At 43.8% G+C, this 27,572-nt stretch overlaps 1 protein-coding gene across 3 annotated transcripts in view; it reads right to left on the bottom strand.

The window, feature by feature from the left end:
- Positions 1–27,572, bottom strand: part of PRKCG (protein kinase C gamma) — a 539,544-nt gene that overhangs the window by 106,932 nt on the left and 405,040 nt on the right. For all 3 annotated transcript variants that reach the window (XM_068241314.1, XM_068241315.1, XM_068241313.1), the window contains 3 exons: positions 22,380–22,536; positions 2,341–2,475; positions 1,717–1,807 (listed from right to left, as the gene is read on the bottom strand). In XM_068241314.1, coding sequence (XP_068097415.1) covers positions 1,717–1,807; positions 2,341–2,475; positions 22,380–22,536 — 383 coding nt within the window. The remainder of the gene's footprint in view (positions 1–1,716; positions 1,808–2,340; positions 2,476–22,379; positions 22,537–27,572) is intronic.

The raw sequence follows: 27,572 nt of genomic DNA, 5'->3' as shown, positions 1-27,572 counted from the left end.
GAGGCAGCCCCAACTTCCCTTTAGATGTGCATTTTTTTTTTAAACTGCCTCTCCTTGCCCTGAATCTTCTCTGAATATGTCTAATAGTCTTTCTAAACAATCTATTTAATTGCCACAGCTTAGAAGAACTTCAAGAAATGTTACACATGCAGGCTTTCTGATGTGAAATTTATCTGAAAACAGGTACCCAAGAGGTTAAAAAAAGCACGGCCTGGGTATTTTGGGATGCCTTTTTTGTTCTGCTCTCACTGCTGCTGCCTGGGAGGTCTGTCTACATTAACTTTGCTGTTTTCCGCTGGCTTATCTCCTTTTCTAAACAGCTGGTATTCTCCTTCCCAATTCCGCTTGCTCTAATCTTTACGAATTGACATGTAGTGACATGTGTTGTGATAATCACCGCACATCGGGGTTATTTCCCACACTGCTCAGGAATTGTAGCTTTTCATGCGGAAACCGCTTTTATGAATGGACACTTTGCTAAATGGTCGGTAAAGTCAGCTGTTTTGAGCATTACCGCAAGTGGGAATGCTTTATGAATAGAGGCCTATGTGGTGAAGGGGCTATGGGGATATCCTAGCCATCCACTGTGAGTCCCTGCTAAATGCATGGAATTGTGGCATTTCCTGAAATGGGCAAGAGTCCTGTGCAATACCCCTGAGCAAAAATGCAAAGGTGTAAGTAGAGTGAGTCACCAATCCCAAATTCTAACCTTCTTCAGTCCCAAAGTGTTTCCAACAGTTGCATAATTTGTCAGAAGTTATGACATAATTTGCCTACAGAAGTTATGTGAATCCAACTGTAGAATTCAGACAAGGGCAATAATACATTCAATCAATAAAAGTTGCTCTAGTATTGCCACTAAATAATCTATCCTTGATGTTTATACAATACCATAAAGGCTAGGTTCATGGTGGGACATCATTGTCCTGCATTATGAAGTCATATAACGCAGTTTACCACACTGCAATGATAAGTCTTTGCAATGTTCACAGTGAAACGTTAACGTCGCGTTGTAGATGACGCATTACGGTAATGCACTGCGTTACTTGTAAACACAAACCTTTACAGACACAGAGAAGCATACTTTTTATTGCATGTATGCTTCCCTGTACCTACTGTATGCAACATTACCACTGTGTTTATTGCAACATTTTTGTTGTGTTGTAATTTTGCGTTGCAACTTTCATATCGGATCACAACATCCTACTGTGTACCTAGCCAAATGCTTCAAGTCTGGGTAGTCACTACAAATTATGAAGACGTGATTGTACAACTTATTCTACAAATCTCAAGAAGTTTGGCCTATGGGTGGTGAAAAAGTCATTTACACCACACACTTACTGTCCCTCAATCTGTAGAAATGCACTTTGGATGATCTTTAGGGATGATCACAGATATGCAAATTGTTCAGAGTTGATGCAAATTTAAGCAAATGTGTATGCAAATGTATGCAGCTTGAAAACGGACCAATCAATTTTGACCTGGGTTTAAATTGATTGGTCCATTTTAAAACTGCATACATTTGCATAAAAATGTGCATAGTTTTGGAACAGTTTGCATCTCATTCACCATCCCTAATCTCTATGATGAGAAAAAAAATTCCAAGCATTTTAAAATAAACATGAACAAAAAAAAGATGAATCTTGAAGTCATGATAAAAAGAAGGTACTGGCACCTAAGTTTCTGCCCTATTAGCTGTACGGGCGAGGCCTGTACCTCAAACTTTTGCCGAAGTCCAAAGTCATCTGGGTCATCAGTAATAGGCACATTGTAATACTCGCCTTCTTCTTGGTTCAATAGCTTGTACCTGAGAGAGACATGCGGCAGACAGACAACCAGGACCAAAGAAGAGGGTAGCACAGTGATAAGGAGGTGGAGTAAAGAAATGACAGACAGGTTTAGAATTGCCAGCAAGCAGCATATGAGTAATGTCAAAACAATTGAAACCACAGAAGTAGGATTGTATGTGATTTAATGGGGGTATAATAAAAAGCATTGGGAATGAAATTGCCCAAAATAAACACAAGAAAATAAAAAGACCAAATCATACATAAAATGAGGGCAAATTAAAAATAACCAGAAACACAGAATGAACAAATATAAAAACAGAGAAAGAAAGATAAGAAAAAAAAAAGAAAGGAAAGTAAGGTAGGCATTGGCAGAAGAATCTGTGATTTGATGTTCGACATCTGCAATGTTTTGTCTATATCACATCATGACGTTTCACTGATAACCTCCACTACTGTTTCAGGCAGCACATTCACCGTAAGGTTCCACAGAGACACAATATACAATAAATTCACAGAGGATGCTAAAATACGAAAAATTAGAGACAATTACCAGCCATCTACAGCATTCTTCATAATTTCTGAAACACCGAAAGACATTGACCCCATGAAGTCATTCCGCGATGTACGGTCCCAGTCCCAGACTTCCACAGAAAGACGTCTGTCTCCATCCCCTGACTTTAGGGAGCTTAGGAAGCAAAAATACATACCAAGTCAAAACTCTACAACTGTCCACACTAGTCTAACAAATGTGATTGGAATATAAGTATTTTTCACAGTAGTAAATAGATTTGTGAACTTATAAACAGACACAAAGTTCCAGAGTGCTAAAACAAATCTTTGGGTCCTAAAATGATGCAATACTATTCCATACTATTTATGGATAGCAACTCTCTAAAGGAATGGTGGGGGTGGGGGAAGAATAGGGGGACCCTCACTTTACAGGTTTAGCAGGAAGTTTTGAATCAGTATGATACCATTTAGTGGCAAACTTCGAAGAAATAGAGTAAGCTTTCGGCTAATAAGCCTTCTTCAAGCTCAATTCCTGTATGCTGACAAAATGTTAGAACAGGTAGCTTATATACACTGGACATTATGTTAAGTGTATATGAGCTGCCTGTTCTATAATCTTGTCAGCGGACAGGTATTGAGTCTGAAGAAGGCTTATTAGCTAAAATCTTCTTCTAGGTTAGCCAATAAATGGTATCATCCTGATTCAAAACTTCTTGCTTTTGCTGATGGCTCACAGTACTAAACTAAAGCAACTTTCCTAAGCATAGGATGTAAAAGTAATTGTAGGAAAAAAAATGTAATAAAAACCTACATGTTAACACATACACGTTGCCCCTCTAAGTACAGAAACTGTAAATACCACTGTTGTCATCTGTCTCTTCTGCCAAACCAGAATCATTTTAGAAAGACTTCCTAAGGATTCCTTTTTTGGGGGCCTCTGATGAAGCGGTCATACACCACGATTTGCATTTGACCAGGGGCTCCCTTTTCACCTGGATTGCGGTTTGAATTTATCTGAGGCCTGTTATGGAGTGTACTATGGTCATAATTTGCACTTCATTGTGATTTAGTAATATCTGATCCCCTAAATATGTCCTTAAAGTACACCAGAGATGGCTTAACCTAAAGATTTGATACTTACCCAGGGCTTCCTCCAGTCCCATAAGCATGTCTGAGTCCCTCACCGTCCTCTCGTGGTCTAGCGTTTAACTGCAATCAGCCCTGGTAACTGGTTAAGTTGCGTCAGTCGGGGTCTTCTGCTCCTGTAGACCGCGGAAGGATGGCAAGGGACTGAGACATGCTTATGGGGCTAGAGGAAGCCCCGGGTAAGCATCAAATCTTTAGGTTAAGCAGTCTATGGTACACTTTAAAGAGAAACCGTGACCAGCAAGGGCATGGAATCATCTCCAGCTGGAGTAGTTGGCCAGCAAGGGCATGGCATCATCTCCAGCTGGAGTAGTTGGCCAGCAAGAGCGTGGCATCATCTCCAGCTGAAGTAGTTGGCCAGCAAGGACGTGGCATCTCCAGCTGGAGTAGTTGGCCAGCAAGGGCGTGGCATCATCTCCAGCTGGAGTAGTAGGCCAGCAAGGGTGTGGCATCTCCAGCTGAAGTAGTTGGCCAGCAAGGGCGTGGGATAATTTCCAGCTTGAGTAGTTGGCCAGCAAGGGCATGGCATCAACTCCAGCTGGAGTAGTTGGCCAGCAAGGGCGTGGCATCATCTCCAGCTGGAGTAGTTGGCCAGCAAGGGCATGGAATCATTTCCAGCTGGAGTAGATGGCCAGCAAGGGCGTGTCATGTTCTCCAAATGTAGTAGTTGGCCAGCAAGGGCGTGGCATCATCTCCAGCTGGAGTACTAGGGCAGCAAGGGCATGGCATCATCTCCAGCTGGAGTAGATGGCCAACAAGGGTGTGTCATCATCTCCAGCTGGAGTATAGAGATGGCTCGAACCTCCGATTTTAGGTTTGCGAACCTCAAACGTGAACTTCTGAAAAAGTTCACATTGGCGCGAACTTTGCGAACCGCAATAGACTTCAATGGGCAGGCGAACTTTCAAAACTTCAAACATTAATTCTGGCCAGAAAAGGATGGAAAAGATGTTTCAAGGGGTCTAACACCTGGAGGGTGGCATGGCAGAGTGGGATACAAGCCAAAAGTCCGGGGGAAAAATCAGGATTAAACGCAGAGCAGTGTTTTAAAGAGAACCAGAGATGAAGCGCCCTCTTGTATTTTACCTTTAAAATCAGTGGGAACATGACAGTAAACACCTAATCTGCTCTTTGTTTCATTGTTCTCTGTTTAATCTGACTGTTTTCACCTCTGATAAGAATCCCCGACTGAGCAGTCAGTCTGGCTTTGCTATGGAATGATTATAGCTGAGTGCATCTTCTCTGGTGTCTTTTCAAGCCCAAGCCTGCCCCCTTGTGGCTCTGCTATAATGACTCAGCTATAATTATATAATTATTCCCTGCAAAGCCAGACTGAATGCTCAGTCCGGGATTCTTATCACAGCTGATAACAGACACTTTTAGCAGTGAGGATGAAACCGAGAGCAGGGTAAGTGTTTTCTCTAATGTTCTTACTGATATATATATATATATATATATGGTAAAATACACAAGGGTGCTTCGTCTCTGGTTCCCTTTAAGGGCAGAAATCACATTGCATGCTAAATTGGAGGCATAAAGTGCTTTAAAACATCTTGCATGTGTATACATCAATCAGGTAGTGTAATTAGTGTACTGCTTCACACTGACAGACCAAACTCACTGTGTAACGCACCGCAAACAGCTGTTTGTGTAGTGACAGCCGTGCTAGACTGGTGCGCACCATGGCGAGACTGCAGGCCATATCGGTTTTCAAGCCCATATGGTCGCCGGGCTGAGGTAGCTCGATGATAGAACACCGACTGTCCAGTTGATCGAATTTGGTCTGTCCACAATGAAGCAACGACCTTATTATCTTGGGTGTGCCCCCCCCACACTTTCATATAGCCGGCGGTTATTGCTTCATTGTGACAATGCAAGCCCCTTCACCGCGGCAAGGTAACGATCACGAAGGGGAATCGACACATGTACATGCCTTTTGTTTTGTTGTTGCAGCCGCAGTGCAGCCAGAATAATTAGGCAGGCATGTTCACGCCAAGGATAAAAAAGTAGCATGGTTCCACCCCTACAGATTATCTTTAATATTCAACATGTACACACAGAACGGGGTTTTTTCATAATCCAAAGTTCTCTTTTTATTCTCCAAAAGTTTTTTCTTCAGAAAGTTGGTGATAAATGTAGATACAACATCAGACCATCACTTCACATAAAAATGCCTGACGTGTTTCGCGGCCATAAGCCGCTTTCTCAGAGGCACATCATAAATAACACATCCCCGTTCCAGGACGTAGAAAAACCACCAACGCAATCTGAAAGAAGTGAAGAAAGATCAGCCCAAACGCCGTCCCAGTGTGGATAAACTACTTAGTGTACATTTATCACCAACTTTCTGAAGAAAAAACTTTTGGAGAATAAAAAGAGAACTTTGGTTCATGAAAAAACCCCGTTCTGTGTGTACATGTTGAATATTGAAGGCATGTTCACGCACCAGAAAAAATAGTTATTGTTTTGGTTAGCGGCCGCTGCTAGCAGCAGCCTTAATTCAGGAATCCACCTGGAGTCCTGGAGCCTGTTGGTGGTGGCGGAGAAGGCAGTCATGCGGCCTGCAGGCAGAGATGCTGTGTGGGGACCGACTTAGTCTCGGGTCAGGCAGTCACACGGTGTGCAGGCAGAGATGCTGTGTGCGGGTACTGACTTAGTCTTCGGGCAGGCAGTAGCCCTCCGGGATCCATGCCTCATTTATTTTGATAAAGGTGAGGTACTGAACAATTTTTTGACCTAGGCAACTTCTCTTCTCAGTGAAAATGCCTCCAGCTGCGCTGAAGGTCCTTTCTGACAGGACGCTTGGGCAAGCCAGAAGTTGGATAGCAAATTGTGACAGCTCTGGCCACAGGTCAAGCCTTGCGCACCCAGTAGTCCAGGGGTTCATCGCTGTTGTCTACATCCGCAGTTAAGGCCAGGTAATCAGCTATCTGCTGGTCGAGGCGTTGGTAGAGGGTGGATCCGGATGGGTTAAGGCGAGGCGTTGGACTAAAGAATGTCAGCATGTCCGACATCACCATGAGATCACTGGAGCGTCCTGCCCTTGCCTGCGTGGAAACGGGAGAAGGATTACTGGCAGGGGCACCTTTTTTCCAGTTGTGCTATGACATCACCCTTAAACGCACTGTAAAGCATACTTGCCAGCTTGTGGTGCAAGTGCTGCATCCTTTCTGCCTTCCGATGATGATCCTTTCTGCCTTTCTGCTTATACCGAGGGTCTAGTAGTGTTGCCACCCAGTACAGGACATTCCCCTTGAGTTTTTTTTATACAGGGGTCCCCCAAAAGGCTGGACAGCATGAAAGCCGACATCTGCACAAATTTGGATCCCGACGTACTATCCATCTCCTCTTGCTCTTCCTCAGTGATGTCAGGTAAGTTCTCCTCCTCCCCCCAGCCACGAACAATACCACGGGAAAGGTGAGCAGCACAAGCCCCCTGCGACGCCTGCTGTAATTGTTCTTCCACCTCCTCCTCAACAAAAAAAAAAAAACACCTTTGTCATCTGACTCCTCTTCCCCACAAGACTCTTCCTCCTCCTCCCCCCTCCTCTGTGCTGCCGCAGGTGTTGAGGAAACATCTGGTTCTGCTGAGGATTGTTCCCACAACTCTTCCTCCTGTTCATTTTCACGCACCTCCACAGCTTGATCCAACACTCTACGCACGGCACGCTCCAGGAAGAAAGCATGTGGGATCAAGTCGCTGATGGTGCCTTCACCATGTTTGTCACCACCTCAAATGGCCGCATGAGCCTGCAGGCATTTCGTATGAGTGTCCAGTGCTTCGGCCACAACAACCCCATCTCCCCAGAGCATGTCCTTTTACTGTAGTTTTAGATATACTGGTTGACTGCTTTCTCCTGTTGTAGCAGGCGGTTAAACATCGGAAGCGTTGAATTCAAGCAAGTCGGGCTATTGCAAATCAAGCACCTCACTGGCAAGTTGTTGTAGGACCGCCTGAAATGCCCACACACCTTCCTGGACTGCTTCAGGACGTCCTGTAAGCCTGGGTACTTAGACACAAATCTCTGAATTAGATTTAGCACATGTGGCATGCAGGGTACATGTGTCAACTTTTCCAAATTCAAAATGAGATTGCTGCCGTTGTCACACACCACGTCACGCCAGGAGAGCTGCTCCAGTGCGACTCTCGGCTTTGAGGCAAGAAATGTCTAAGATGGCGTGAATCCGTCGTACCTGGCATGCAGCATAGGCCCTGGGGAGCTGGGGCGGTGTGGCTGGAGAGGAGATCACATCACCAGTAGAGTAGCACTGCTACTTAGCCAAGGAGGAGGAGGACAATGACAGCGAAGAGGGTGTAGCAGGAGGAGTGCAGACCAAGCATCCGTGGTCAGTTGGACCCTTGACCCAACACTGTGTGCCAGAGATGACACCACTTGCCTTTCAACATCATGGTACAGTTTGGGTATCACCTTTTATGAGAAATAATTGCGGCCTGGTATCTTCCACTGTGGTGTCCCAATCGCCTCAAATTGTCGGAAAGGCCTCAAAGTCACCAGCTGGTATGGTAATAGCTAGCGAGCTAACAGTTCCGCCACGCCAGCTGTCAGACGCCGGGCAAGGGGGTGACTGGCAGTCATTGGCTTCTTCCGCGTTTAAAGATTTCCTTCACGGACACCTGGCTGCTGTGGGCAGAGGAGCAGGAACCGCTCAAGGTGAGAGGCGGAGTAGAGGAGGGTGGCTGTGAAGGGGCAAGGGAGAAAGCGGCTGAAGATAATGCACCTGAAGGAGTAAGAGCAGGAGGGTGGCTTTTCTTTTGTGTGCTGCTTTTGCTCAGGTGGTCTTCCCATTGCAGTTTGTGCTTTTTCGTCATGTGCCTTCATAAGGCAGTTGTCCCTACGCGGGTCTTGGCCTTTCTATGGCTCAATTTTTGGTGGCAGAGAGTAAAGATGGCATTGTTCTCATCTGAGGCAGACACACAAAAAAATTCCACACCACTAAGCCCTGGAGTGATGGCACTATGGTGGCGTCAGCAGCTGACATTGAAGGGCATGTTGACTGGCTGTCCATAGGTGGCGATACATGCCGCCGGACACTGCCACAAGCTGTTTCTGACGACGAGCTCCCCCTGCTTTTTTCAGCAACTAGTCTCCTCCTACTCCTGACTCCCCCTCTAAACTTCCCCCTGGTCATCATGCCTATTAGGATCCCACGTGACATCCATGTTCGTATCATCGTCATCATCATAATCATCCTCCACAGCTTCGCTTGTATCAAACACCTCCTAAACTGCACCAACAGCAGGTACTTAATCATCCTCCTCACACCTTACGTCCATAGTGACGCCTAACTCAGACATAGGAGGTGGTGTAACTTGCTTAGCGCCTTCATCTTGTTGTAACAATAATGTCTGTGAATCAGTTAATTCCCCACCAAATAACTCCTGCGAAGTGTCAAATTTAGTGGACGTGGTGCTTGTAGTAGCGCTGGTGGCTGCAGAAGATGAGGTGTTCTGTGTTAACCACTTAAGGACCAGGGGATTTTCCCCTTATCTGTGCTGCGTGGGCTCTTCAGCCCACAGCACAGATCGTGTTTGCAGCATGGCGATCAGACTTCCCCCCCCCTTTTTCCCCACTAGGGGGATGTCCTGCTGGGGGGGTCTGATCGCCGCCGGCTGTTTAGGTTTTGCCGGGGGGGCTCCTCAAAGCCCCCCTCCACAGTGCTATTCTGCCCTCCGTCCCCTTCCCTCCCATTCCTTGCTGTGGGCGGCACAGGACGGTGAACCGTCCTGCGCCGCCTCTGATAGGCTTTAGCCTATCAGATACTGGCGATCCCCGGCCAATCAGAGGCCGAGGATCGCCGATCTCCTTTATGGCGCTGCTGCGCAGCAGCGCCGTATTGATGTAAACACCAGGTATTTCTTCCCCGCGTGTTTACAATTAGCCTGCGAGCCATGATCGAAGGCTCGCAGGCTGTTCACGGAGACACCCTCCGTGAACTGACATGGAACGGCCGCTCGTTGGAAACACCACTGCGACCTGCCGACGCCTATCGGCATTAGGCGGTCGTTAAGTATAGTCAACTACGTCCTGACAATCTTGGGAGTTGATGGCACGTGCCTTCTTCTGAGCACTGTACTTTGGTCCAGGGCCGCACAAAATCATGTCAGCACAACATCGAACTGACCTGCCGGGTGGCCTGCCTCTGGCTCTGCCTGTTTTGTCCATATTGGGGGGGGGGGGGGGTGAAGTGAAAGGTATGCACTGACTTGACTAATACAATGTGCAGTCACAAAGGTGCAGTGAAAGGTATGCAGTGACTGGTATTACAATACAATGTGCAGCTGTCACACAGGTGCAGTTAACAAGTATGCACGGACTGGTATATAAAACAGCGTGCGGTCACACAGGTGCAGTGCACAGGTATGCACGAACTGGTAATCCAAATGTGCAGCTGTCTCACTGTTAAGCTTGGAGGGTGTATTCTCCACAGTCAGCATGCAATACATAAGCTGACGTGAAGGAGGTACACAAACCAGCACAAGGGATCAGGATATCCCCAGTTTAGTGGAGGAGAGGACTGACTCCAATAGGAGATTGTGGAGATAGATGAACGTAACACAGACAAATATACAATAAGTATGTTTTCCTAGCGTATTACAATTACAGCTATCAATGAAACTATTTGTAACGTCTGACTAACATATGTATATATCGGCAATGAACCGATATATGACATAAGCAGGAACACTGACTAGCACTGGAGCAATACAGGGAACAGGACTCAGAAGGATTCGCTATCTCTTCGCAGAGATGAACGCAATCCACAAACGGTAACAGGACAGGATTCAGAAGGATTCGTTATCTCCTCGCAGAGATGAACGCACTCCACAAACAGGACCAGGAGCAGGATACTAGCTCAGAACGGGTGCTCACGATACGCGCAAACTACCAAAACGTGCTGGAAAGCTGACTAACTGAACACAGGAAATAAACAGTTCGTGTACGTATATATCAGCGACACTGATGTATCAACGTAACACGAATACAAGGAAAATAACAAAATGCGCAAGTATGCGTATATATTGGCGATGAACCAATATATGACACAAGACAAGCAGAGTAACAACTTCTAGAACAAGAGCAGAACTAGGAGGACTCGCTGACCCCTTCGCAGGAGTCAGCGCAGTCCACACGGACTAGGAACGAGGTGGGGCACGAGCAGAGTAACAGACAGAATCTGAGACTATGGTAGCCCATCAAGCATTGCAGGAAGCAGTTCTTTATACTGAGGTCATCCAATGGGATCAGACCTGCAGATTCCCACACAAGTGAATGGTAATTAATCACAGGCTGACAGCAGGAAAATGCAGACAATGATATGCAGCCTGCAGGAAAGGGATTGCCCCTCCATTGCAGCAGACAATGTTTGTTTACACAAAAGCATATTAAACTGTCATTAACTTCAGAGCGACTGCAGATGGAATCAGCAACTAGTTTAAGTGCAAACCAAACTATGCAAGCAAATGCATGTAATGACATCAGAACTGCTTGGGTTGCAATACCACTGCAGCCAGCAGTAAACACTGCAGACATGATCATAACATTACCCCCCCCCCCCTTAAAAGCGGATACCAGACGCTTTTCAAAACTGAAATTCCCGACAAAACAATCTAACTGATAATTCATGATGACCGGGACAGCCCGGCAAGACCAAATTCCAGAATCAGTCCCCACAAGACTGGACCCATCAGAACCAGAACCTACAGAACCATGCCCGTCAGCACTACAAGCCTCAGTGTGATACCCATCAGAACCACGACTTCCAGAAAAAAAAACCCGGAAACTCTCTGAGCGATACCCACCGCCTTCCAGGGACCGTCCAAAAACGCCAAAGCCTTTGCAATGCCCACCGGAACTGTCCTTACCAACACAAAACCCACTGTTGAACCAGTCCAAGGTACCAGGACAAGTTTCCTCAGAGATCTCCCAGAACACTTGGAAGCTCCAAAGAAATCCCCACAGGTCAGAACGCCCCTTAGGCTCACATGGAGAACTATCAAGAACCCCTATGGAACCCAGGGCAACTCTAGAGTCAGGGTCACAAGGACAAACATCAAGATCAGGGCTTTTAGGGACCAGAACCATCTCCGGGCATGCAGGCCAACCGGCAACATCAGAACATGTCTCCACTAGGGAAGCATGTGAGCACGCTAACACAGACACACTTGGGCACTCTGGCATACGAAGCACATCTGGGCACACCGGCACAAGAGAGACTTCTGGGCATGTCAAGGAACTGCGAACCTCAAAGTCAGTCAAGACAGGACCGAAACCAGGACTGGGCAAAAAAAAATCATCATGACTAGACTTCACAGCTACTGGATTCTCACTAAAAAATGCAGGATCAGACTTAGATGTCTCTGATTTCAGCAAGGTTATTAACAAATCATGTTCAGGGGCATTTACAAGACAGGACAAATCTTCTGATGTATGCACCGAACTAGACAGGGTTCCCATAACTTCTTCTGGACTAGACAGAGACTCATCAAATACACTGGATTGGAGCTCATGAAGGGCTGCAAAACAAGTCAGTATTGCAGCAATCCCCACTGAACTAGGCAAAACTGAGTAACTCACTGGACAGAAAGGGGACTCTGGAACTTCTGCCACACCGGCCAGAGAACCAGAATTTTCCAGGATACAGGGCTGGGTTTTAGAAACACTCATTAACCCGGACTGAAATTCTGAGATTTCTATTATTTTTTCCAGCGAGTCAGAATTATCCATGTTACAGGGCAATACTTTTAAAACATTCAGAGGACAGGGCTGAAGTTCCCTGACTACTGTGATATCAGAGAGGGACTCAACATCTTTAGCTAAATCAGACTGTGTACAGGGCAAGGTATCAAAAACGCTTGCTGACAAAGACAATGTTTCAATAGCTTCTGCTTCACTGGGCAGAGATTCATCAAGTTTTATTAGAGCAGACTGTAATTCCAAAACAGCTGCTAAACAAGTGAATACTACTGCAACACCCACTGAAGTAAGCAGTGTCTCAGACTCCTCTATTAGAGGATCTGAAGTATCCAAAGTACTGGGTGAAGCATAAGACTCTGCGACCACAGCTTCACTGGACAGGATCACTGAACAGGCCATATCGCAGGGCAGAACCATGGAAGCACCTGCTGGACAGCATAATGATTCTGTGACCTGAGCTTCACCGGGAAGATCTACTGCACAATTCATGGTACAGGGCAAATTTACTGGAACATTTTCTGAACAAGGTAATAATTCTACGATTTCAGGTTCACATAGCAGATGCTCTGAGCTATTCACGAAACTAGAGCGAGGAGTAGGGACAGGAAGATCAAGACACAATGTTTGTGCATCTAAATCACTATTCAATTGTAAAATTGGGAAATTCAGATGCTGGGGTTCTGAGGTTTCTAGACAGGATTGCTGGGACTCAGAAACTAATGTAGTGCATCTATTGGCATCTGCTGGATCAGACAGGAGTTGAACTTTATTAACACAGGTAAATTCTACAGAAGTGTTTGCAGAGGCAGGAAAAGATTTTCTAATGTCTGTTTCACTGAACAAAGACTCATGAGTACTGACTAGGCTGGACTCAGAAGTCTGCAGGAACTCTGGGTCCTCTGCTGAGAAATGTGTGCAGGGCAAGGTTAAGGAAGTATTAGTAATTTCTGTCTTACTGGGAAGTAACACTGAGTTATCCATGGTACAGGGTGGAATTACAGGAACTTCAATTTCACACAAAAGGAGCTCTGAATCACTCGCTGAATCAGCCAAAGGTGCTGAAGCAGGCGAGTCCTCAGGAACTGAGGAAGTGGAACAATCTCCAATTGACAGTGTGTCTTCCCTGGTATCAACTGATTGAATCGCATAAAAATCGTCCAAAATCATTCTCCACACATCGATCAATAGAGCCACAAAGTCATACCCACACACACCAGTCTTTATTAGGTTATAAGCCGACTTAATGCAGGCATTCAATACTAATTCACTTTTTGCACTGTAAAACTGACAAAATGAACTTGCATCTTTCTTCCATTCATAGACCAGGGCTTCCATCTCTCCTTTCTCAAATGGAGGATCCCATGCATATTTAACAGCTGAGCATTCCAGCTGATCACAGTTGGCAAATGTGTTTGTGGCAGAAACATACATTGGGTTATCTAGCAGGCGATTGGCCGATTTCTTATTCCTAAGGATCTCCAATACCTGTAGCAAGTGTTGAACTGTAGTGTATGCAAATTTCTCTTGCTGCACGAATAAATTGATCTGTTCAATACTCTGTAATATATCTTCATAATCATATTCAGATAATTCATTTAAACAAGAACTTTTATTTTCCCTGGCTAGCAATGAAAGTTCATTAGTAGTTTCATAGGTCCATTTGACTCCCCTGAATGGTGACTGAATTTCATTATCTGCTAATGGCGGAGTCTCGTTACAGATCTGATGCGCAGTCGCTAAGGGCAATGACTCCGCTGATTGTAACGCTTTTCTTTTGGAGCGTTTACGTTTGGCTTTAGACCTTGCTGCCTTAGGTGATTTATTCAAAGCAGAAGAAAAGTTATCAGAACAATTATCTGCTTGCTGATTATTTTTGTAGGCAGTAGAAGGAGCAGCTGATTGACAAGCTGCCAGGAGCTTATCAAAAGGGCTAGGCAAATCGGTTTTGCGCAGCCAGTTGTGGATCACAAACGCTAGAAATTCCAGCGGTCTTTCTTTCAAATTCGTATGATCCAAGACATCGTACGCCCACTGGAACAAATTTCCCTTAAACAAAACATAAATTAACTGGGGGGCCCACGTTGAAACAGGAGTAGCCTGGAGCTCGGGATTGGCCAAAAACCTGGTACATTCAGAAAAAAACTCATTTGCGGTTTCAGAATTAAGTTTCTCAAATTTCTTAAAGGAACAGGAACCATAACAAACAGTGTCATTTTTGCTGGAAACCCCCCCCCCCCCCACAATGGGGATTGGTAATGGGGCTACCATAATGTTAAGCTTGGAGGGTGTATTCTCCACAGTCAGCATGCAACACATAAGCTGACGTGAAGGAGGTACACAAACCAGCACAAGGGATCAGGATATCCCCAGTTTAGTGGAGGAGAGGACTGACTCCAATAGGAGATTGTGGTGCACAGAGCCGGTGCAGATCCGAACAGCCACAAACAACACTTTCGTAATAACGTCTCAGCGCAAAGTAGCGCTGAGCGCATAAACCAGGACTGAGGAGATCAGGACAGGTAGACAGAATGAACGCTTGCTTAACTAGCCACTACTTAGTGACAGCAAGCGTCCACAATAAGACAGACTGGAATGAGGCAGCCAATGCGTTTGCAGCGATGGCGTGCCTCACAAAGACAGGACAAGATAGTCAGGAAATAGCAGGATCAAGATAGATGAACGTAACACAGACAAATATACAATAAGTATGTTTTCCTAGCGTATTACAATTACAGCTATCAATTAAACTATTTGTAACGTCTGACTAACATATGTATATATCGGCAATGAACCGATATATGACATAAGCAGGAACACTGACTAGCACTGGAGCAATACAGGGAACAGGACTCAGAAGGATTCGCTATCTCTTCGCAGAGATGAACGCAATCCACAAACGGTAACAGGACAGGATTCAGAAGGATTCGTTATCTCCTCGCAGAGATGAACGCAATCCACAAACAGGACCAGGAGCAGGATACTAGCTCAGCACGGGTGCTCACGATACGCGCAAACTACCAAAACGTGCTGGAAAGCTGACTAACTGAACACAGGAAATAAACAGTTCGTGTACGTATATATCAGCGACACTGATGTATCAACGTAACACGAATACAAGGAAAATAACAAAATGCGCAAGTATGCGTATATATTGGCGATGAACCAATATATGACACAAGACAAGCAGAGTAACAACTTCTAGAACAAGAGCAGAACTAGGAGGACTCGCTGACCCCTTCGCAGGAGTCAGCGCAGTCCACACGGACTAGGAACGAGGTGGGGCACGAGCAGAGTAACAGACAGAATCTGAGACTATGGTAGCCCATCAAGCATTGCAGGAAGCAGTTCTTTATACTGAGGTCATCCAATGGGAGCAGACCTGCAGATTCCCACACAAGTGAATGGTAATTAATCACAGGCTGACAGCAGGAAAAGGCAGACAATGATATGCAGCCTGCAGGAAAGGGATTGCCCCTCCATTGCAGCAGACAATGTTTGTTTACACAAAAGCATATTAAACTGTCATTAACTTCAGAGCGACTGCAGATGGAATCAGCAACTAGTTTAAGTGCAAACCAAACTATGCAAGCAAATGCATGTAATGACATCAGAACTGCTTGGGTTGCAATACCACTGCAGCCAGCAGTAAACGCTGCAGACATGATCATAACACTCACACACACACAGGTGCAGTGAACAGGTATGCAGTGACCGGTATATAAAACTGCGTGCTGTCACGCAGGTGCAGTGAACAGGCATGCAGTGACTGGTATCAATACAGTGTACAGCTGTCACACACACAGGTGCAGTGAACTGTTATGCAGTGACTGGTATATAACACTGCGTACTGTCACGCATGTGCATTGAACATGAACAGGTATGCACGGACTGGTATTATAAATGTGCAGCTGTCACACACACAGGTACACTGAACAGGTATGCAGTGACTGGTATATAACACTGCATGCTGTCACGCAGGTGCAGTTAACATAAACAGGTATGCATGGACTTGTATTACAAATGTGCAGCTGTCACACACAGGTGCAGTGATAAGGTAGGCACTGAATGTCCTGGGCCTGGCATAGTATAGCAATTAGCAAGGGCCAGCTGCGACTGACAGGGCTGTATATGCAAGTGTCAGTGGGCCACACAAAAAAAGAAAAAAACAGATCACAAGAACATTAGCTCTCAAAAGAGCTGTTTTGGGGTGCTTTTTAGTAATAAGTATCAGCAAGGAGCAAGCTAACAAACCTAACAACAGCCTAACTAAGCTTTCCCTAATCTCTGCAGCAACTTTCTCCCTTCTCTCACTAACTACGCAGCACAGAGTGAGAGAACATGGCTGACGCGGCTGCCTTTTATAAAGGGAGGGGGGGGGGGCTCTAGGAGGGAATGTAGTCTGGTTGGCTACCATGTGTCTGCTGACTGTGATGTAGAGGGTGAAAGTTTAGCCCAATGATGTAGTATAGAGGGCAGGTCAAACTCGCATAAAGTTTGCTTTCGATCACGAACGCGAACCACCGATGTTTACGTGATTAAGTTTGCATGCAAACCGTTCGGGCTATCTCTACTGGAGTATTTGGCCAGAAACTCCATCTCCAGCTGGAGTAGTAGGCCAGCAAGGGCGTGGCATCATCTCCAGCTGGAGTATTTGGCTATCTATTGATTTTCAAGGGAATATTTAAATTGCTGCCATTCTTACACTGTTAATACCAGATGTCTCAAACCTAGTACAGTTGGTCACTGGGTGACTGGGGTTCAAATTCAAAAAAGGGGCAGGGCCACAAACAGCCAATCAAATTTGTTTAATTTCAATGGATGGGAATATGCAAATTATTGATACCAAGGACCCCAAAGCTCATAAACTTGGTAACTGAGCGACTGTATGTCAAAGTTAGAAAAAGTTGGTGGCGCCAACAACTAAATCTTTAACATGGGAAAATATAAACTGCATACAATCTTTCACTGTTAATGGCTGGGTTCCCAAACTTTACACAGTTGGCCACTGGGTGACTGCAATTCATATTTAGAAAGTGGGTGGTGTCTCCAACTGCCAATCAAAATTCACCTATTGATTTTTCAAGGGGAATATTTACATTGCTATCATTCTTACACTGTTAATGGCAGAGGCCTCAAACCTAATACAGTTAGTCATTGGGTGACTGAACCAAATTCAATAAAGGGGGTGGAGCCACGAACAGCCAATCAGATTTGTTAGATTGATTTCAGCCATTATGTTATTGGCAGGGTTCTCAAACTTGACAGTTGGTCACTGGATGACTGGGATTAATATTCAGGAAAGTGGGCGGAGCCTACAACAGCCAATAAAAATTCACCTATTGAATTTCAAGAGGAATATTAAAACTGCTGCCATTCTTACACTGTTAATGGCAGAGGCCTCAAACCTGCTACAGTCAGTCAATAAGTGACTGGGGTTCAAATTCTCTAAAGGGACAGAGCCTCAAACAGCCAATTAGATTTCCTTGCTGGATAAACTGCTTCCATTCACACAGTTTTGATGCCAGGAACCCGAAAGCTCACAAACTTGGTCATTGAGTGACTGTGTGTCAAGGTTACAAAAACTGGGTGGAGTCAAAAACCGATTTCCCTGGGAAAATGTAAACTGCAGCCTTTCTTCACTGTTAATGGCAGGGTTCTCAATCTTTGTACAGTTGGTTACTGGGTGACAGATTCATATTCAGAAAAGTGGGTGGAGCCTTAAAACACTTTTTTTTAATAAAATAAAAAAAAAAATCAATATTTACCGGTTTATTTTCAAGGGGAATATTAAAATTGCAGCTATTCTTTCGTCATTAATGGCTCAAGCCTCAAACCTGGTACAGTTGGTCATTGGGTCACTGGGGTTCAGATTCAGAAGAGGGTGGAGCCACAAACAGCCAATCAGATTTGTTTTTATTGATGCCAAAGACCCGAAAGCTCACAAACTTGGTCATTGAGTAACTGTGTCCAGGTTGCAAAAAGAGGGCAAAGCCAAAAACAACTTTCACTGGGAAAATGTAAACTACAGGCCTTTTTACACTGTTAATGGCAGGGCTCTCAAACTTTGCCCAGATGGTCACTGGGTGACTGAGATTAATATTTAGGGAAGTGGGTGGAGCCTGTAATAGCTAATCAAAATTCACCTGTTGATTTTCAAGGGGAATGTTTGAATTGCTGCCATTTTTACACAGTTAATAGGAGATGTCTCAAACCTGCTACCGTTGGTTATTGGGTGACAGGGGCTCAAATGCTGGAGAATGGCAGAGTCACAAACAGCTAAGCTGATTTGTTTAATTGTTATGGTAATATACAAATGATTAATGTCAAAGCTCACAAACTAAGTCATTGAGTAATTGAGTAATTGTGTGTCAGGGTTAGAAAAAGTGGGCGGAGCCGACACCAGCCATATACATACCCGGGCAACGCCGGGTCATCAGCTAGCGTACAATAATTTCACAGATCACTGCATAAAAAAAGCACTCTTATTAAAAATGTTTAACCAATGTAATACTGGCATCTAGTGGCAAAAAAAGAAAAAGCAGCATTTGTATTCAGTATTTGAACTTGATGGGCATATCTTTTCCAACAGAGATAATCAATAACTATGAAATTATCAAGAAAATCTTTTATTTTGGGTGACTGAGTACTACATTAAAATCAGTAGGGACAAAGATCAAAAAGCAAATTGTAAAAATGTGCATATAATCAAATCAGCTGTTGTAAAGAAACAAAAACAAAAAAAACTTACTTCGTAGAATGTACAGGAATTATACACAACAAAAAGTTCCAAACACAGTGTAAAAGATACCCATTTAGGTCTCTGGGTTAAATAAAGTGTTTGCAATGATGGAATTTCCAAAAATAGAAACCATTAAAGGGTAGTAGTAGATGTGACATGTGACGTGGGGGCATAGTCAAACAATATCAGTAGAGTTGTTGTGTGCAGACAGTGCACAGAAATGTTAACATTTCTCATGCTGACAAAGTAGCGCCTGTTGCACAATTATTGTGACCCGTTGCTAGGGTTACGTTATTATTACCAATTTCTTCCCTTAGTAACAGGGTTCACTATCATTGCGTATAGTGTGCAACCTTGTCAATGCAATTAACAAAGCTGTTGTGCACTCTGTGCACACAGAAACTTTACTGATGTTTTGCGTACATCTCCCCTAAGAGGAGCAAAATCAGGTTTCTAATTTACTCTGGGTCTTGTAAGTAGATGGCACGTTGAATGACTTCTTTATTTGGAACGTTTTCTAAAATATGCACAAGATCTACGTAAAATACTGGACTCTCTCCTAGATCGCAAGGTGGCTCTTATTTTCTTCTCATCGGTGGAACAGTAAAGTAGGCATGTCTACAATGAAGCAAGGACCATTAAATACATTTTCCATTTTCAGAAGTAAAATGTTCAGGGAAAAGTGGACAGAGTGTTTAAGATATACTTAACCATTAGCTTTTGATGCTCCAGTGTACTAACTGAGCTGTATATCTTTTCCAAGACCTTCATTAGTCTGCTATTCCCAATGCATGCATGGAATTCCTTAATGTGCAGATCAGATATAAGTTCTAGCAGAAGGTGCTACAGACACACCTACATCCAGCGAAACGGCGTAAACTGTCTGCATGCTCCACTCACCTTGCCTGTAACTGGGCTCTCTAGGCAGAATGATAAAAGGGTAAATACACCCTTTATTAAAGTGATGTGAAGACATTCACCTCCAATTATTTGAGCAGCTTATGCCAAAAAGACATTTCAGCCATCCACTCAACAGGGGGTAAACTGGCAGAAAATCTATGTTGAAGATTTTGAACGACATGCCACATTTTCGGGTTACTAAACTAAGATGAGCCCTATACAAGTCACAATGATATGCCCCCCCCTCCCCCACTCATTGTCCTGATCAGATGCACAGCTTGTTAAAGTGAACCCGAGGAAAATAAACTGATGAGATAAACAATTGTATTTATCCTCCTACTCCTAAAAATGACTTTTTTAGACATCCCAGGATTTTATTTTATATTTAAACATTTAGAAAGTAGATTGAATGTTTTGTTGTCTCTGCTCAGTTGCAGTCTATTAAGTGTCCCTAAATGAAAAAAAAAACATGAATCTTTTTGACCCTTCTCTCTCCCTCTGCTCTCAGAAATATGTAGAAAAATGAAATATGTAGAAAAAAATTGCTCATCAGTGATGTTTACTATATTCCTGACAAGCTCCTGACAAGACACAGGCTGTCACTTCCATGCCTAGAAATTAACTCTTTGAGGCAGCAAAATAAAATGAGTAAAACAGCCTGGTTATGAATATGTTTAGTACTGTACATAAACATGTTTATCTCATCATGTCACATGTCACTTGGGGTACACTTTAAGCGTGAAACAGCTGTTAACCTTGGCACTGCTTGTGTCCCTTGCCTCCTCTGTGGAGTTTGTGCTGTGTATATTCCCATTGTTATATTTGCAAATTGTGGATTGTGTTCCAAAGAGGAGTATACATATATTGAAAATTTTATACACTAGAAAAATTGGCTGCAAATTGCTGTGTTTTGTGAATACTTTTGAAAACGGTTCTAACAAATTTGGGCAACCCAAAGTCTCAACTAACTGGTATACCCGAGAGGATAAGTGGGACTGTGCTTTGGGTGGAAGGAGCATGGGTTTGCAGGGCTTCAAATAAATTACTGAGGCTCCAGCGCCGTCTTGTTAGCTTCCTATTGGCTTTCTGGCGTCCGTGCACTGCTCCCGGTGTGTCATGTGACCCGATGTGCGTCAGGTGACACGCCGGGAGCCATACATGGAGGATGTTGGAAAGCCGTTAGGAGCTACAGGAAGGTTAGAAGAAGGCACTGGACACTCAGTAATTATTTATTGCTGCACAGTGGGAGAGGTTTGTGTGTTTTAGGCTAGTTGCTCAAGCAACCAGCAAACACGTGTATCCGGCATCAGGTGATCCCCAACAGTGCCGTATACTGGGGCCTTTGCTTATGGCTCTCTGAACATCTAAAGCCCCCAATCACTTTGATTCAAATGAATAGGGAATAATGTATGCACATGCATATGTCATTCCACATTAAGTGTTGAACTGCCTCAGTGGCGTGGCGCCTACATTACTTACTATAGGTATGGTCAACCTCTGTGCAGGGAGGTGCAATATCTGTTTATCTTTTGTCACACATGTGTAGTGTGTAAGAAAGGCACAGAAACAAAATGTTTAAGAAGTTAAATTAAAAAAGCAACAACGTTATGGGCCTTCTTCAAAAATGTACTCACTCAACAGTCAACATTGCAGGTTGGGCGGCCAATATGGATGTGCAAACGGATTTTGTGGAATTCCAACTTTCGTATCGGAATGTGGCAATTTTATGTTAAAAGTCAGAATTCACATAACTACAATGCATACATTCTAAATGTTATGTGAAATTACATTAGTGTAATAATTGTAAGCAAATTTTAACCCATTGTGAACATATTTTCACAAATCCGCACTAGTCATAAGTAACCTGATCAGTGTGAAAATATTAACTTTCAATTTTCTGATTCCACAAAAAAACCTCGAAATCCGTTTGGAATTCCGGGTGAAATTTAATTGGATTCAGAATTCCGCAATTCCCTAATGGCCAAGGAAGCAGTGAGGAGTTGGTTACTACCTACAATTTTGGGGGTGGATCTTGCAAGAGGGGAGACCCCAGTGAGGGAGGAGTCAGTCCCCACCTATAGGGGTGGACTGTATGAGGAGTCAGTCACAACCTGCAACTTTGGGGGTTGGACAATGCAGAAGCCCCCCCCCCCCCCCCCCCATATGTGAACAGTCAGCCACCACCTACAACTTTGGATGTGGTCCTTGGGAGAGGAGAGGACCCCACCTCCCCCTTCCCATTGCAAACCAACTTGTCTCAGTATTGAATAACATGGGATTGTTTAATATAGTGGATCGATGAAATAGGATCTTTTTTTTCAACTTGAATAATCTTATAGAAAATATAATCGTTCGCTAGAAATTGAAAGTTAACATTTTCACAAATTCTACGGACTACGGTTTGTGTGGAAAACTGCTGAAGTTTTGCTTGGTCCAGTAATAATAATTCAGCCACATCATAGATTCTCTGTCCATCTACAGTATGCCAGACTTTGTTTTATAATTTACAATGTCAGACTTTGTTTTATAATATACATTGAGGAATAGCAAAGTTGAAGAATAACTCTGCCTACGTACAATATAAAGGCTTCATTCCACACTGGGTTAAGGGTAGACTTGACGGTCCTGGTTTTCTGTTTGCTCAAGTTCTTTGGATCTGGTATCAACTTCAGCTTCACGTAAGGGTCGGATAAGCCATTGGGATCCATGGGTATAAGATTCCGAGCTTCACATACTTGTAACAGAAAATAAAAGAAAAATGATGTACAACTTGTTCTTTGTTAAAATTAGATAAAACTCTGACATAACATTTAATAAAATGTGTTTTCCTATTTATTACCCATACTTTTAACATATTTGCTTTTGTGCACAAGTAATATGGTCTGTCTACAAATTACAACAGTACAGTTTACAGTGCAGTAATGTTTTTCTGCTCTAAAAGCTACCATTGCACTTTATTGTATATCTGCTGAATGTATATATAGAAATCTATCTAGTGATCGCTTCTCAGTTGCACACATACTAGAAGCAGAGAGCGTTCAATTTCTGCACGTTGCTAATGTTTACTAAATATATCTGACAAAGGAATGTAAACAAAAGATAATGTTATCACCAGAAGTGGACAATTGAAGCAAGGAGCTTTCCACGGAAGTGTGTTTAACTGTTTGAATGCGGTTTTGCTACAAACATTTTTTTATTGTGGTAGTAGATTTTATGCTGCAAATAATCTTTTACAGCAAAGAGTAAATGCGAAGGAGTTTTATAGCACTTAAAACAAAAACTCAAATTTAAATGATTCTTTCAGTTTATGATGAAGAGTAATTCATTTTTTGGTCCAAGGTGAGACTTGAATGGGGTAAGTAGTAACTATTTATACACTTCTCATATCACCATACAGTATGTTAATTAAAAACTTAATAATCATAAAAATAAGTCAAGGACCAATAGACATCACCTAGATTCATTAAACCTCTAATAAATTCACGCAATGACAGATACAAATGCATATTCATCAAAAATACATAAGTGGAGTCATACGTTACTTTGTACAATACTTGTATTTGGGATAACTCTTGGGTGCTGCACAATGCAGAGTGCAACCTCAAGAGTGCATTACACTAGTATAGGATATATAGTGGGTTCCATTACAGAACAAAAGGTTATCAAACTACGCGTTTTTGTGGAACAAAGTCCACTTCTTCTTCCTTTACCATTTACACAGCGTTAATTTTTTATATGCATTTTTAAATATAACCGTAGTATCCAGGGAAAAAAAGGGGAGGATTTGATTCCTGTTCCAGGAACTCAGAGTGATGCTGGACAATGTACAGGAGTATTGAGGGTGTCTATACTGGTGCATGTCGTCTGGCATCACGCAGAGTTAATGATATTCAACAGGAAGCATGGGGGAGCTGTTGTATATAGGCGGGGTATTAAATAGGATGGTTTCAAATAGGTCCCAAAGGCACTTGCTTCTGTACATGGTGTAGCCGATATTCCAGAGTATTGCCCCTGCATTACCATAAGCCGCGAGGGTGGAGGACCTGGTGGTGCTGGGCCTGTGTCCTGGATCTGTGTTTTGTTGGGACAATTGTGATACGTGTCCATCCTAAGATGAATGTGGACAGTTAGGTGTGAGTTTGTTGATCAATAGAGGGGCAGAGAGATGCGTGCCACAATCAATGGGTGGGTGGGACAAGAAATTATTATTTATATAGAGCCAGCATCTTTCGCTGTGATGTTAAGAACATATAGTACATCAGAGGAGCTTACAATCTAATCCCTACCATAGTCATATGTCCATTGTAGTCTAGGGCCAATTTTAAGGGGAAGCCAATTAACCTATGTGTATTTTTTGGGGATGTGGGAGAAAGCCAGAGTGCCCATAAGAAACCCATGCAGACAGGGGGAGAACATACAAACTCTGCAGATAATGCCCTGGCTGGGATTTGAATTAGGTTTACAGTGCTTGCGAGGTGAGAATGCTAATCCACTATGCCACTGTGCTGCCTAACCGAACCATGACAAGCCATCTGGAGGTGGTCGCTTGTGCATATCACTGCAAGCCTATATATACACTCTAGTACCCGTAACCCCCTTACTGTATTTATGTGTGTGAACTGCTATATCTTAGAAGAGCATTCATATTTTATTTTCAGACTTATTAGGGTAGTTGCCATGTAAAACAGAACAATAGACCAGAAGCAATCTCTTTAAACTCTGTTGAACTTAATATAAGCAATTGCCACTAGGTGGCACTGTTTTCCTTGTGATGCTTCAAGTCAAAATGTTTTTTGCAGCAGTAAATACATAACTGTATTGGCAAAACAGTTGTACTTACATAAAGCCAACTGTACAGCTACAGGATCTAAATGGAAGCAAAATCACATAACATGCGGATTCAGGACCATCATAATCTTCCTCTCAGTACTTCTCTTTTCTGCTCCATTAAAGAGAAACTGTGACCAATAATTGAACTCCACCCCAATCAGTAGCTGATGGCCCCTTTTCCATGAGAAATCTATTCCTTTTCACAAACGGATCATCAGGGGGCTCTGTATGGCTGATACTGTGAAACCCCTCCCAGTGTGATGTCCGGATCATGGTCCTGACATCACACTGTGGGAGCCTTGCATTTTGGGAAATAACAGCTGTTTACAGCTGCTTCTAGCTGCCAAAAAAGCAAGCCGCATCTCCTTCCAGTGACATTACCTGTCAGCAGTAAAAAGAAAAGGAAAGATTTTACAAAGGGCAAACACTGACTAAATCATTTATAAATAATTATTGTAAAAATGAATCACTTGTTTTACATTTTTCCCAGAGTTCCTCTTTAAGCTTTTACTATCACCTTTAAAATATTATCTAACAAATAGATTCTGTCACCCTTTTCTTTCTGTCAGAACTGAGGGCAGTAACCAAACAACACAAAGAAAAGTTTTAAAGCTCATCTCAAACCACATATGGTGCTACAAAATAAAGCCTTGTACGCTATAATGACCGCCTCTGTCGAGAGTCTAGCTTGTGTACAGCAGCCTCAATCCACCTAGTGGATCGACTCTGCCGAGTGCTGGCCAAGGGCATGGTTCTCGCACGCACCCCACCCGAAACCTTTTGGGCGGTGTGACAATCCAGCCCCCGCGATCCCGTCGAGATCTGCTCCCGTTAGCGTACGCAGGAAGTACGGGCGCAGACGGACAACGAGACCGGTTGCTGGATCGTCAGAGGTAAGAAGAAAAGGGCGACAGAGCGTGCCAATCCCGTCTAATCTGCTCCCGTTAGCATACGCAGGAAGTACGGTGAACAGACTGACAATAAAGATTGGTCGCGCAGCTGCCGACAATATGTAATGGGACAAACATCCCCAATCCCGTATTACTAGGCCACTGTTGCCATGCAGGTCTCATGCACTAGAGGCTGCTGGAGGCAAATTCACTGTGTGCGTAGTAAACGGTTAAGATTGGTTGGAGGTGCCCATACATGTACAATTTTGATTGTATATACAATCTGTAAACTAAAAATATCGATTTCGCGCTGGAAATCGGATAAATACACTGCCACCACTGTCTGATTGGATGAATGGAGCAGACAGTCTCCAACTAGGGCGAAGAGACCCCAACGCTATCATAAGACGGTAGCCAGCCCAATCACGTTCAACACGCTCAAGTCACCGTTCGGGGAATAATCACTTCCGACGGCTTAAAGACTGTGAGCAATGTGACGTTAAAGAAAGGTTACTGGGTCCCTATATGATGCAATCTCGAATTGTATTTATAATCGAGAAACGAAGTTATCGATTTCGCACAGGAAATCTGGTACTAGCTAATCCTAGAAGGAAGAAACGGTTATTTACAACCTAGCTAGCAAATCAACAATTTATAAGCAAATCATAAAACAATGCGGTAGTATGACTGACTCTTCAGAGGGCAGATTCGTTATAGCAGCAATCAGATGACCAGAACAGGCACAAGACTGAACGATAAAATCGTTAGTTTATTTCTAAACTACATACACACAGCTTATTTTAGAACAGATTGATTGACAGAGAGAAGAGAGGAAAAGAGAACAGAATGTCTTAATATACAGTTCAAATACCGTTATTGGTAGTCCATGCGGCAATCGCAAGTCTTTGGCGAAAGTCCCAAAATGGCGGTTGCCATGCGGCCAACAGGCCTTTGTTAGGAAGTTCCAAGAGGGAGGGTTTGCCCGCGTCCTTGCGGGCTGCCAGGATGTTACTAGGCATCAGATTGAAGGTAAAGGACTCAGAGCTTTCTGGGCTCTGTCTGGTTATAGCCCCCACTCCAGCAAGGAGGGGTTAGGGGGCGTGGATCACACACCTCTTTGGGAATAGGAGATCTCTGCCCCTCTCATAGAGACAAAAATTTACCTGAATCATGATAAGGGTGCTCATCTGCAAACCGTACAAGTTAGGTTAAATCTAATAACATTTTTAGGTTTGTCAGAATTTATCAAGAACGTTGATACCAAACTTGGGGAATCAGACCCCTGGGGTATTAGAGGGTTATTTTAAAACAATCTTACGCTAGATCTGGCAGTCCGATTGGTCCGTAAACCTGTCAGAACCAGCGCCCTGTGGAATCCCATAACCTGTGCAGATTTCATGGGCAGGGAGATCTGCTATGTCAGGAATTATGAAGGAAATATGGAGAACATATGAATATTGGGATTCCTGAGGTCACAGCAGGTTTTCCTAAGGTCATTGAGAAAGCCAGCTGTAGTCTTTAAGTGGCTTCTGCAGGATGTTAGCAGGACCTCCTGTGGCTGCTCTTTTCATGTACGGAGGGGTTAGGCAGTGGAGGTGTGAGATTTCCCTCTTTCTGCCTGGTTGGGGGTCCCTGTGCTGGCAGAAAATCTTTTCAACAGGAGGCTAATTAGCTGACCATGAAAAGATTTCTCCAGCCCTTTGGTGAAGGGAAAAAAAGTGTATTTAAACCAAAAACTGTATTAACCCCTGGCTCCCCTGATCTTCTTATAAACCAAGCCTTTCCCTCTGCTGTCACTTTTAATAGTGGCGACAGGGAATATTTTATAAGGCTCTAACTACTTTTTTAGGACGAATAAACGTTGATTCGTCACACCTCCCCCTTTTAAGAGATTTGCTGGGGTGGAGTCAACAAGACTCTGAGTAAAGCAATCCACTGTCTGCTGGGTCTGGTACGCCACATTCGGAAAGGCTGGGTTGCGCCTGACCTTGGGGGGTTGCCTTTTACCCATGGCATTGGTCAGTGGGTTAGTCAGGAGGCTACAGGGCGT

The sequence above is a fragment of the Hyperolius riggenbachi genome, chromosome 6 (assembly GCF_040937935.1).
Source record: "Hyperolius riggenbachi isolate aHypRig1 chromosome 6, aHypRig1.pri, whole genome shotgun sequence".
Classification (NCBI taxonomy): domain Eukaryota; kingdom Metazoa; phylum Chordata; class Amphibia; order Anura; family Hyperoliidae; genus Hyperolius; species Hyperolius riggenbachi.
The sequence above is the reverse complement of the archived record's forward strand: the minus strand, read 5'-3'. Positions and strand labels throughout refer to the sequence as shown.